General features: G+C 52.1%; 1 protein-coding gene across 1 annotated transcript in view; it reads right to left on the bottom strand.

The window, feature by feature from the left end:
* Positions 1–4,327: 4,327 nt before the first annotated feature.
* The window catches only part of LOC119955940 (RLA class II histocompatibility antigen, DP alpha-1 chain-like), a 13,113-nt gene continuing 5,209 nt past the window's right edge, over positions 4,328–12,231 (bottom strand). Inside the window, exons 3-4 of the mRNA XM_038782601.1 lie at positions 6,691–6,972; positions 4,328–4,932 (exon numbers count right to left, since the gene is read on the bottom strand). Coding sequence (XP_038638529.1) covers positions 4,739–4,932; positions 6,691–6,972 — 476 coding nt within the window. The 3' untranslated portion in view covers positions 4,328–4,738. The remainder of the gene's footprint in view (positions 4,933–6,690; positions 6,973–12,231) is intronic.

Raw genomic sequence — 12,231 nt, 5'->3', positions numbered from 1 at the left:
CATAACCCTTCCCCCCCCCCCCATAAACACTTCACCCCGCCCCCATAACCCTTCACCCCCTCCCCATAACCCTTCACCCCGCCCCCATAACCCTTCACCCCCCTCCCCATAACCCTTCACCCCGCCCCCATAACCCTTCACCCCGATCCCCATAACCCTTCACCCCCCTCCCCATAACCCTTCACCCCCCTCCCCATAACCCTTCACCCCCCTCCCCATAACCCTTCACCTGCCCATAACCCTTCACCCCCCTCCCCATAACCCTTCACCCCCTCCCCATAACCCTTCACCCCCCTCCCCATAACCCTTCACCCCCCTCCCCATAACCCTTCACCCGCCCCCCATAACCCTTCACCCCGCTCCCCATAACCCTTCACCCGCCCCCATAACCCTTCACCCCGCTCCCCATAACCCTTCACCCCACTCCCCATAACCCTTCATCCCGCTCCCCATAACCCTTCACCCCCCTCCCCATAACCACCCCCTCCCCATAACCCTTCATCCCGCTCCCCATAACCCTTCACCCCCCTCCCCATAACCCTTCACCCCTCCCCATAACCCTTCACCCCGCTCCCCATAACCCTTCACCCCCCTCCCCATAACCCTTCACCCCGCTCCCCATAACCCTTCACCCCTCCCCATAACCCTTCACCCTGCCCCCATAACCCTTCACCCCGCTCCCCATAACCCTTCATGCTGCTCCCCATAACCCTTCACCCCCGTCCCATAATGCTTCACCCCGCTCCCCATAACCCTTCACCCCACTCCCCATAATCCTTCACCCCGCTCCCCATAGCTCTTCACCCCGCTCACCATAACCCTTCACCCCTTCCCATAATGCTTCACCCCGCTCCCCATAACCCTTCACCCCACTCCCCATAACCCTTCACCCCGCTCCCCATAACCCTTCACCCTGCTCCCCATAACCCTTCACCCCCCCTTCCCATAACCCTTCACCCCGCTCCCCATAACCCTTCACCCCCTCCCCATAACCCTTCACCCCCCTCCCCATAACCCTTCACCCGCCCCCATAACCCTTCACCCCGCTCCCCATAACCCTTCACCCGCCCCCATAACCCTTCACCCCCGCTCCCATAACGCTTCACCCCGCCCCCATAACCCTTCACCCCCCTCCCCATAACCCTTCACTCCCCTCCCCATAACCCTTCACCCTGCCCCATAACCCTTCACCCCCTCCCCATAACCCTTCACCCCCTCCCCATAACCCTTCACCCCCCCTCCCCATAACCCTTCACCCCGCTCCCCATAACCCTTCACCCCGCTCCCCATAACCCTTCACCCCGCTCCCCATAACCCTTCACCCCTCCCCATAACCCTTCACCCTGCCCCCATAACCCTTCACCCCGCTCCCCATAACCCTTCATGCTGCTCCCCATAACCCTTCACCCCCTTCCCATAATGCTTCACCCCGCTCCCCATAACCCTTCACCCCGCTCCCCATAACCCTTCACCCCGCTCCCCATAGCTCTTCACCCCGCTCACCATAACCCTTCACCCCTTCCCATAATGCTTCACCCCGCTCCCCATAACCCTTCACCCCACTCCCCATAACCCTTCACCCCGCTCCCCATAACCCTTCACCCTGCTCCCCATAACCCTTCATCCCCCCTTCCCATAACCCTTCACCCCGCTCCCCATAACCCTTCACCCCCTCCCCATAACCCTTCACCCCCCTCCCCATAACCCTTCACCCCCTCCCCATAACCCTTCACCCCCCCTCCCCATAACCTTCTAGAATGTCCAACAAGGGGAAACATGCGTTCTGTAATGCACCGACTGATTGAGATATATAAGACTATGAGGGGTTTGGGCATGTTCATGGGAAGCAGCTGTTCCCCTTGGTTGAGGGGTCAATCACAAGGGGGCATAGTTTTAAGGTGAGGGGCAGGAGAATCCGAGGGGATTTGAGGTAAAGAAAATTCACTCGGAGGGTTGTGAGAACCTGGAATGCACGGCCTGGGAAGGTCGTGGAGGCTGGAATCCTCACAACCTTTTCAAAAGCACTTGGATGAGCCCCTGAAACACCATCACACCCAAGGGTATGGAACATGCTGGTGAGTGGGATTTGGGGTAGTTATTAATGGTGCAGACTCAATGGGCCTTTTCTGCACTGTACAACTCTATGACTATGAATCTACGTCTTCCCTGTCAATCCCCTTTGACATCTTATACACCTCGATTAGATCGCTTTCTAACTCGAGACAATTGCCCTCAACTTTGTTTTTCAATTTAGTACAATGTGAGGGAAAGTTTGAAATCCAGAGACTGATGACTCAGACGTTTTGTGATGATTTTAGACAAAATAAATCTTTATTAAACATTAAAACAATCAGCAATAAAGTCAACAGGAAGTACACGGAACTAAAACAATAGCTATATACAGGGGGCGATACTCCCAAATGGAGCCGATGTATTCGCGCTGTCGGAATGCCGTCGCGTTTCAGGACAGCGCGAACCAGGCCCGGGTACGACCTATTCTGTCCCCCACAGGGGGCCAGGATGAAGCTGGAGTGGTTCACGCCGCTCCAGCCTCCTTTCCCTGCACCAAATGTGCGCCGTGCCAACCCGCGCATGCGTGGGGGACTTCTTTAGCGTGCCGGCCCCGACTCAACATGGCGTCGGTGTTCAGGGGCCGGCCACGCAGGGAGGTAGGCCCAGCCGGGGGGGGTGTGGGAGAGGCCAGCCCGCCGATCGGTGGGCCCCCCTGGTGAAGGAATCCCCCCCCCCCACAGGCCGCCCCCTGACAGTTCGCGCAGAGTTCCCGCTGGCAGCGACCAGGGGTGAACGGCGCCGGCGGGACTCTGTCGTATCCACGAGGCAGCGCCGCACCAAACGCGCCGGCGCAAATGGCACCGATTCTCCGCACCTCGGAGAATCGCGTGCCGGCATTGTGGTGTCATGGCGCGGGTGCGGCGATTCTCCGGCCCGGCGCGGGGCTCGGAGAATCGCCCCCACAGTGTCACTAACTTTACCCAGTTATAAAGAACAATACAGCACAGGAACAGGCCCTTCGGCCCTCCAAGCTTCTACCAGTCATGATACCACCCTTGGCTAAAACCCTAAAGAAATATTTTCAAACCTTTTTATTTCACTACCTTCAGAGATAATTCTCCCCAAACATCAAAAGCCTCACAGGTTATAAGGGAATAAGTAGGAAGGACCCTGACAAAGTACTATAAACCAAATCCAGTAATGGTTACCACACATGGCAGTTATATCTCTTTGGGGTAGCTTCTGAGGTAGAGCAAGACAACTGTCATTTTTTCAAAGCAGGCTTTCTTTGCAGACATGACTTGCTGGGAGTTCAAATAGTTATTCCCATTGTTGGCAGAGCTCTCAAAACAGCCTGAATGTTTCTGATATACAGTTTTCCCTTCTGCTCATCCCTTATTTCAACAAACCTCTTCAACCCTTAATTGTTTTGTGAGTGCACCGTTTAGAATGCAAAGATAAAGTTCACATCTTGTCTCCTCCTTTGAACCGCTAGAACCTCACCCCAGCCCTTTATGTTCCATTCCTCATTGTTACCAGCTTGCCTTTGGTAAACCATCTGTTTGTAGTGTTGCTAGGTTCATTAACGTAGCTTCATTAACCTCGACGAACAGTCCTGTCTTCAAGCACTTCCGTTTTCCAATGGTTTATAAAAATTTGTATAGCCAGCCCAAAATGTTCCAATTTAATGGATTTTCCTGATGTTTCCATGCCGTCGTAACTTTTCCTGCCACAATGTGAGGAAAACGCGGGACAGGAATGTGGAGAGGGCCCAGAGGAAGGTATTTAAGAGCAGAGAGGGATGTGGCACTGCAGAGAGATGGAGAGAGCGAGGTAGGAGATGAGAGATCTGGGAGGGGGGGGGGGGCAGCAAAGTGGCAAAGCAAAAAGTGGGGTGGATGGGACCAGGTGTTTATTTTTTGAAACACATTCTCTCGTGAGGTGTGGGTGTTAATGGCAAACTCAGCATTTATTGCTCATCCCTAATCAGCCCCTGAGCCACATGCCTCTATCTAGGACTATTTCAGGGGGCTGTTAAGTGTTGGCCACTTTGCTGTGTGGGGGCCTGGAGTCACATGTAGGCCAGAGCAGGTAAGGGCGGCAGATTTCCCCTCCCCTAAAGGGAAGTGCCAGGGGCCCAGGTTCAATTCCGGCCTTGTGAGGCTGCCTGTGTGGAGCCTGTAATTTCTCCCCGTGTCTGCGTGGGTTTCCTCCGGGGGCTCCGGTTTCCTCCCATGGTCCAAAGATATGGAAAGCTTAGGTGGATTGGCCACACTAAATTGCCACTTAGCTAGGTTTCGGGGATAGGGTGGGGGAGTGGGCGTGGGTAGGGTGCCTCTTTCAGAGAATCAGTGCAGACTCAATGGGTACTTCAGACTCTATAAACCCTGATAGACAAGGGGAACAAGAGGTTTGGAGGCTAGATAGCAGAATCAAAAACCGCCAGGCATGATGGCTCGACAAACCTTGGGCGAGATTCCCCAGTACAGCAGGCAGCGGGATTTTATCTTCCCACCGTTGTCAATTGGATTTCCCATTTTACCACAATTCCCGCTGACTGGGATCGCAGACAATGGGAAAAGTGAATTGAATGGCCGGAGATTTCTGGCCCCTGTGTCCAATATCCATGGAGACAGATGGAGAGGTAGAGAGAGAGAGAGAGAGAGAATAAAGTGCAGAGCGCCAGCCATTACTGCTCAAAGTTACAGTCCAGTTCGTTCATTTCTCACGCCGAACTCGATGACCTCACGCTCGAACGCGTTCGCAGGAGAGAAAAGTTGCGGATCGCCACCTTGGGCCAAAAGAACAAGCAGTAGCCGGCCGCTGTGCCCAGGAATCCCACAATCAGGCCTGCAGCTAAAGTCCCGAGCTGACCTGAATCCAGAGTACTTTCTTCCCAGGGTTCTGCCACTTCAGGCTCTGTCAATGAAATACAAGGTTACTTGGGACAGTTTAAATCAGAAATCAGGCATGTTCAAAAAACCCTTACCCAAACCATCACTGATGTTGCCTTATTACATTTTCACCAGTATCTGTGCCCTCTCCTTCTCTCTCATAGCAGAGGTACCAAGGAGAGGTCATCATATACAACAGCCAAAGTTTAATGGAATTCCTACAGTGCAAAAGGAGGCCATTCACCATCAGGTCTGCACCAACCCTCTGAAAGAACATAATAATAATGTTCATTAGTGCCACAAGTAAGCTCACTGCAATAAAATTATTGTGAAAATCCCCTGGCCACACTCCGTCTCCTGTTCGGGTACACGGAGGGAGAATTCAGAATGTCCGATTCACCTAACAAGCACGTCTTTCGGGACTTGTGGGAGGAAACCGGAGCACCCGGAGGAAATCCACGCGGACATGGAGAGAATGTGCAGAATCCGCACAGTGACCCAAGCCGGGAATCGAACCCGCATCCCATGCGCTGTGAAGCAACAATGCTAACCACCGTGCTACATCCTATCTCGGCCCATGCCCCCACCCTATCACCCTATCCCAGTAACCCCACCTAACCTTTTGGACACTAAAGGGCAATTTAGCATGGCCAATCCACCTAACCTGCACATCTTTGGACTGTGGGAGGAAACCGGAGCACCCGGAAGAAACTCGGAGGATGTGATAAATGGTCATTTGGATAATCATGATCTGATTGGGCATCGTCAGCTTGTTTTTATGAATGGGAAATCACGTTTGACGAATTTGTTGGGGGTTTTTGAGGATGTTACTAACAATTGATAAAGGCGAGTTGGCGGATATGGTGTATTCGGATTTTCAGAAGGCTCTTGATAAAGTGCCCCACAGGAGGTTGGTTAGTAAAATGAAGGAGGGCATACTGACGTGGATAAGGATTGCCTGACTGGCAGAAAACAAGAGTGTAGGATTGAGTGGGGCGTTGGCAGGAAGTAGCTAATGCGGTACAGTAAGGATCAATCCCTGGGCCCAGCTGGGCACAGTACGTATCAGTGGATCAGGTTCACGGATGATCCACAGCTCGGTGGGAATGTGTGTTGTGAGGAAGATGCATAGTGGATACCAGGAGGATTTTGATGGACTTACTGAGTGGGCAGGAGGAACATAGCAGACGGAATATAATGTGGGAAATGTCAGCGTTTAGCACTGTTGCTTCACAGCACTAGGGTGCCGGGTTCGATTCCCCGCTGGGTCACTGTCTGTGCAGAGTCTGCACGTTCTCCCCGTGTGTGCGTGGGTTTCCTCCGGGTGCTCCGGTTTCCTCCCACAAGTCCTGAAAGACGTGCCGTTAGGTGAATTGGACATTCTGAATTCTCCCTCCGTGTACCCAAACAGGCGTCGGAATGCTGGGGAGGGGTGCTTCCTGGGGAAGGGGAGCCCTCAGCAATGAGTATGGGGGCATTCCATGGGGTGTTTGTGTTATGTTTAATTTTAATTGTTTTTTTAAAGGTCTCCCCACTCTGTCAGAGAATGCCAGCAGTGCAGGAGTCCATTCAGCCCATTATGTCTGTCCTGACCCTCTGAAAGGAGACCCTACCCAGGCCCACCCCCCCCCCCCTCCCCCATCCCTGCAGGTGGGGTACCTAAACCTTTGACTCTAAGGGTCAATGTAGCATGGCCAATCTACCTAACCTGCAAATCTTTGGACAGTGGGAGGAAACACAGTCCTTGCACAATTCAACCAATAAATACTTTTGTTTCTCTTACCCCAGTACACCACCTTCACCTCATTACTGATGGTGTGCAGCACTTCACAGGAATACAGGTCCCCGGCCGCAGGTCGGATCTGTGCGTAACGGAGGACACGGAACCGCCAATCGTCACCAAACGAGAGCCTGGAGGAGTTAACGCCAGCGTCGAGGGGCTCGCCGTTCACCTGCAGAGTGACATTGATTGTCGGAGGGAACGCCCCATTCACCAAACAGGTCAGGATGTTGATCTCGCCGTAGGCTACCTCCCGTTCTGGGTAGAAGAATATCTCGCCAATTTCTGAAACGACCCAATTAAATATTTCACTCCGAGCCGGCGCCTCCCGCCCAGAGCTGCCTCACCCCACATAAAACCGTGAGCGATAGGAACAGGGGTGGGCCATTCAGCCCCTCGAGCCTGCTCCGCCACTTAATAACGTCATGATTAATCGACCTCTCACTAAGTCCACGTTTCTGCCTTATCTCCGCAAACGTGGATCCACCTGATTAATAAAAACCTATCCATCTCTTGCCTTGAAAATGTTCAAGGATGGCCACAGCTTCCTGGGTTGAAGAATTGTAAAGTCAGCACTCCCTGGGAGAAGATATTCTTCTTCAAATCCATCTTAAAACAGCTTCCCCTTACTCTACGACGATGCCCTCTGGGCCTAACCTCTCTGGTGAGTGGAAACATCAGAGGGTCAGACATTCCCCTGTCTGACCCTCTGAGAATCTTACATCTTTCCATCATATCACCTCTCATTCTTCTGAACTCCAAGTAGTACAGCCCCAACCTATTTCATCCTTCCTCGTACGGCAGTCCCTCCCATCCCCGTATCATCCCAGTACACACATAGGAACATACATAGCAAATAGAAGCAGGAAGAGGCCATTCGGCCCCTCGAGCCTGCTCCACCATTCATTATGATCACGGCTGATAATTAAGTTCAATACCCTGATCCCGCCTTCCCCCCCATATCCCTTGATCCCTTTAGTCCCAAGAGCACGGTAGCACAGTGGATAGCACAATTGCTTCACAGCTCCAGGGTCCCAGGTTCTATTCCCGCGCGGGTCACTGTCTGTGCGGAGTCTGCACGTTCTCCCCGTGTGCGCGTGGGTTTCCTCCGGGTGCTCCGGTTTCCCCCCACAGTCCAAAGATGTGCAGGTTGGGTGAATTGGCCATGCTAAATTGCCCCTTAGTGACCAAAATTGTCCGTGGGGTTGCTGGGTTATGGGGATAGGGTGGAGGTGTTGACCTTGGGTAGGGTGCTCTTTCCAAGAGCCGGTGCAGACTCGATGGGCCGAATGGCCTCCTTCTGCACTGTAAATTCTATGAAAATTCTATTAGAGCGATATCAAATTCCTTCTTGAAATTACACAACGTTTTGACCTCAACTATCTGTGGCAGTGAATTCCACTGATTCACCGCTCTCTGGGTGAAGAGATTTCTCCTCACCTCAGTCCTAAAAGGTTTACCCCTTATCCTCAAACTATGGCCCCCTAGTTCTGGACTCCCCCACCATTGGGAACATATTTTCTGAATCTATCCTGTCTAATCCTGTTAGAATTTTGTATGTTTCTATGAGATTCTTTGTCACTCTTCTAAAGTCCAATCAATATAATCCTAACCGACTTAGTCTCTCCTGATTTGTCAGTCCCACCATCCCAGGAATCAGCCTGGTAAACCTTCGCTGCACTCCCTCCATAGCAAGAACATCCTTCCTCAGATACAGACAGCAAAACTACCCACAATACTCCAGGTGTAGCCTCACATAGCCCTGTCTAATTGCAGTAAAACATCTCTATTCCTATACTCCAATCCACTCGCTATGAAAGCCAATATACCATTTGCCTTCTTTACCGCCTGCTGTACCTGCGCGCTCACTTTCAGCGACTGATGCACGAGGACACCAAGGTCTTGCTGAATATCCTGTCATGTGAGAGTACCTTTAAGAAATGGGTGTTTATTACTGCAGTGATGTCAGAGAGTGGGTGGAGCTGGGCTGTCTGTCAGCTTTTTACTTTCGCTTTAGGCTTTTGCTGCAGGGTGGGTTTGGTTTCATTTTAGTTTTGGAGAAGCTGCAATCACAGCAGGATGTGTGTGAATCTCTGCAAGCTTATGAATGTCCATTTGCTGATTTCAACGTGGTAGCTGTTCTCAGTAGTGAAGTTAAACCTGAGGTACCTCTGGTAAAGGTTTTGTTTTTGAGTTTAATGGATGTTAAAAGGACAGCTTACGGATTACTTAACGTTGTATTCTTTGGGGATTGTATTTGAATTGATGGTTGCTAAAATGTTCAGTATGGGCAGGATTCTCCCCCCCCCCCCCCTCCGCTCCCCCAATCGGGTGGGAGAATCGCCCGGGCGTCAAGCGAATCGCGCCATGCCACCCCGACCCCCGAATGCGATTCTCCCATCTCCCCGAAACCAGCGGCGCGTGAATCACGCCGGGCCGCTCGGAGAATCGGCAGAAACGGCGAGCGGCGATTCTCCGGCCCGGAAGGGCCGAGAGCGGCCTATGGGAGGGGAGGGGGGTGTTCCAACCCCCCCGGGGAGGCCCTCTGGAGTGGCCTGGTGTGCGACCGGCACCCACCGATCGGCGGGCTGGCCTCTCGGTCGGCGGGCCTCCTTTCTTCCGCCAGCAAGCCTGGATCCATCCGCCATTTTGTGCGGGTCGGCCTGGGGGAGGACGGCCACCGCGCATGCGCTAGTTGGCGCCGGCCCAACTGCGCATGCGCGGGATCCAAGGCGCCACGTCTTTTATGCGGCGCGGGTCTCTGACGCTGCGCCGATGCCCCGCCCCGTAAATCGCGTGACGCCCCTACTAGCCCCACGGAGGGGGGAGAATAGGGGTCTGGGAACGGGTGCCAACGCCGGAGTAAAACAATCCGGTTTTTACTCCAGTGTCGGCACTTAGACTCCTGTTGGGAGAAACCTGCCCTGTATGTTTTAAAAAGGTTAACTTTAATTCATAGAATAAACATTGTTTTGTCTTAAAAAATACTTTTCCATTTCTGCTGTACCACACCTGTAGAGTGGGCCGTGTGCTCCCCATACCACAATCTAGTAAAAGTTGTGGGTCAGGTGAACTCCATGATACACTTTGGGGTTCCCTAAACCCTGGCCCATAACAATCCACCTCTCTCAGTTTACACCCATTCAAATAATCTGCCTTCCTATTTTTGCTACCGAAGCTGATAACCTCACATTTATTCACGTTATGCGCATCTGCCACGCATATTCCCGCTCACTCAGCTTTCTCCAAATCCCACTGAAGCATCTCTGCATCTTCCTCACAGCTCACCCTCTGGAGTAAACCTCTTCTGTACCACCTCCAATAATAACATGCCTTCCCTTAAATACGGGGACCAAAATTGTACCCAGTATTCAAAATGTGGCCTCACTAGTACCTTGTACAGTTCCAGAAACTCCTCTTTATGCTTGTGCCCCCTTGAAATAAAAGCCAGCCTTCCATTTGCCTGCCTATCACCTTCTGCTCCTGAATGCTAGCTTTCTGGCTGTCATAAACCCCCAAGTCATTTTGCGTTTCAGCTTTCTCCATTTTAGTGATAATCCATCAGCTCATTCTTTCTCCCACGATGAACAATCTCACAATTTCCCACATCAAATACCACCTGCCAATTTTCTGCCCGTCACACAGCGATGGAATGGAAGGATTGGCTGCCAACATGATGACACAGAGTTAAAAATCGCCACTGGGGACCAGGGCCCCCATGAAAATATGCCAGAGTCCATCGACTTTGCCCCCTACTGCCCTGGCTCATACGACAGAGGAGTTGTAGAAATGTTCACTGCCGTTAGACAGGCAAACGTGGTCACCTAACATCCCAGACGGTGACGTAGAGGTAATGCCATCGGACAGGCGTCCAAGAGGGCCAGGCTGTGAGGAACAGGGGTTCAAATCCCACCTCGCCAAAATTTGGAACTGAAATTTAATCTCAGTCACAGAAACCCTGAAACTATGGCCGATTGTCGTAAAAACCCGCCAGATTCACTCCTGTCCCTTTAGGGTTCACTGTTTAAAACAAGAGGTCGGCCATTTATAACAGAGATGAGGATAAGGGCAGCACGGTAACATTGTGGATAGCACAATTGCTTCACAGCTCCAGGGTCCCAGGCCAAGTCACTGAATACGTTTGTCATAACCTCCATGGGGGTAACCATTATTCGTCTCCCCGTGCAACTCGTGGAGTTAGAGCTTCCCAGGTTGGGGGCGGAGGCCAACCACCTGGGCTCGTTATGAGCTAACATAAAAGAAGGCCCAAAACGGGGCCTGATGTGGCTAATCCTCCCAGCTTGGATTATACTGGGAGCGATATGCTGGGTTATGCAGATCTTTGTAAATAGTGTAAATATATCTATGTTCGTTTACTGCCAGTCTCCTCTGAGTCATTGAAATATTTAAGGAGGAAATAGGTAGATTCCTGGTCCCTAAAGGCGTTAAGGGAGAGACCACGGGGAGTATGGTGTCAAGATAGCGCATCAGTTGACTGGCAGAGGGGACTTGATGCCCAGCCAGGATTATTAATCAAAATGATCGAGGACATTTGCATCAAAGTTTTAGAAACTGATGACGGATCTGATCAGCGATGGAGTAATCCAGAGTCCTCGCTCGCTTCCATCGCTGCTCTCGCCCAATCCCTGAACTAAATCCAAACCCCACCAATCCTATCACAGCCCACTAAAATCCCGACCAATCGGATTACCCCATCCTTTTTTTTTTGCCCTCCGGTTGAATTTGATTGGGCAACGCTGCGCTAGGCGTGATGTCATCACGTGGTGACGTCTCGAGAGTTGTTCACCTTTAGTTCTGGGTATGGGACTGGTCCACTTGATGGGTTCTTACGACAATCGACAATGGTTTCATGGTCATCATTAGACTTTTAATTCCAGGTTTTTATTGAATTCAGATTTCACCATCTGCCCTGGTGGGTTTTGAACCCAAATCTCCAGAGCTCTGGATTACACATCCAGCAACAATATCAGCGTGTCACTGCCTCCTGTCTCTCTCTGTCTCTCTCACTGTGTCTCTGTCACTTCCTCCTCTCTCTCTGTCTCTCTGTCACTGCCTCCCGTCTCTCTCTGTCTCTCTCACTCTCTGCCTGTCTCTCTCTCTGTGTCTCTGTCACTGCCTCCCGTCTCTCTCTGTCTCTCTCACTCTCTGCCTGTCTCTCTCTCTGTGTCTCTGTCACTGCCTCCCGTCTCTCTCTGTCTCTCTCACTCTCTGCCTGTCTCTCTCTCTGTGTCTCTGTCACTGCCTCCCGTCTCTCTCTGTCTCTCTCACTCTCTGCCTGTCTCTCTCTCTGTGTCTCTGTCACTGCCTCCCGTCTCTCTCTGTCTCTCTCACTCTCTGCCTGTCTCTCTCTCTGTGTCTCTGTCACTGCCTCCCGTCTCTCTCTGTCTCTCTCTCTCTCTGCCTGTCTCTCTCTCTGTGTCTCTGTCACTGCCTCCCGTCTCTCTCTGTCTCTCTCTTTCTCTCTGCCTGTCTCTCTCTGTGTCTCTGTCACTGCCTCCCGTCTCTCTCTGTCTCTCTCTCTCT

The sequence above is a fragment of the Scyliorhinus canicula genome, chromosome 21, assembly GCF_902713615.1.
Source record: "Scyliorhinus canicula chromosome 21, sScyCan1.1, whole genome shotgun sequence".
Classification (NCBI taxonomy): domain Eukaryota; kingdom Metazoa; phylum Chordata; class Chondrichthyes; order Carcharhiniformes; family Scyliorhinidae; genus Scyliorhinus; species Scyliorhinus canicula.
This window is presented reverse-complemented; position numbering and strand designations above follow the sequence as displayed.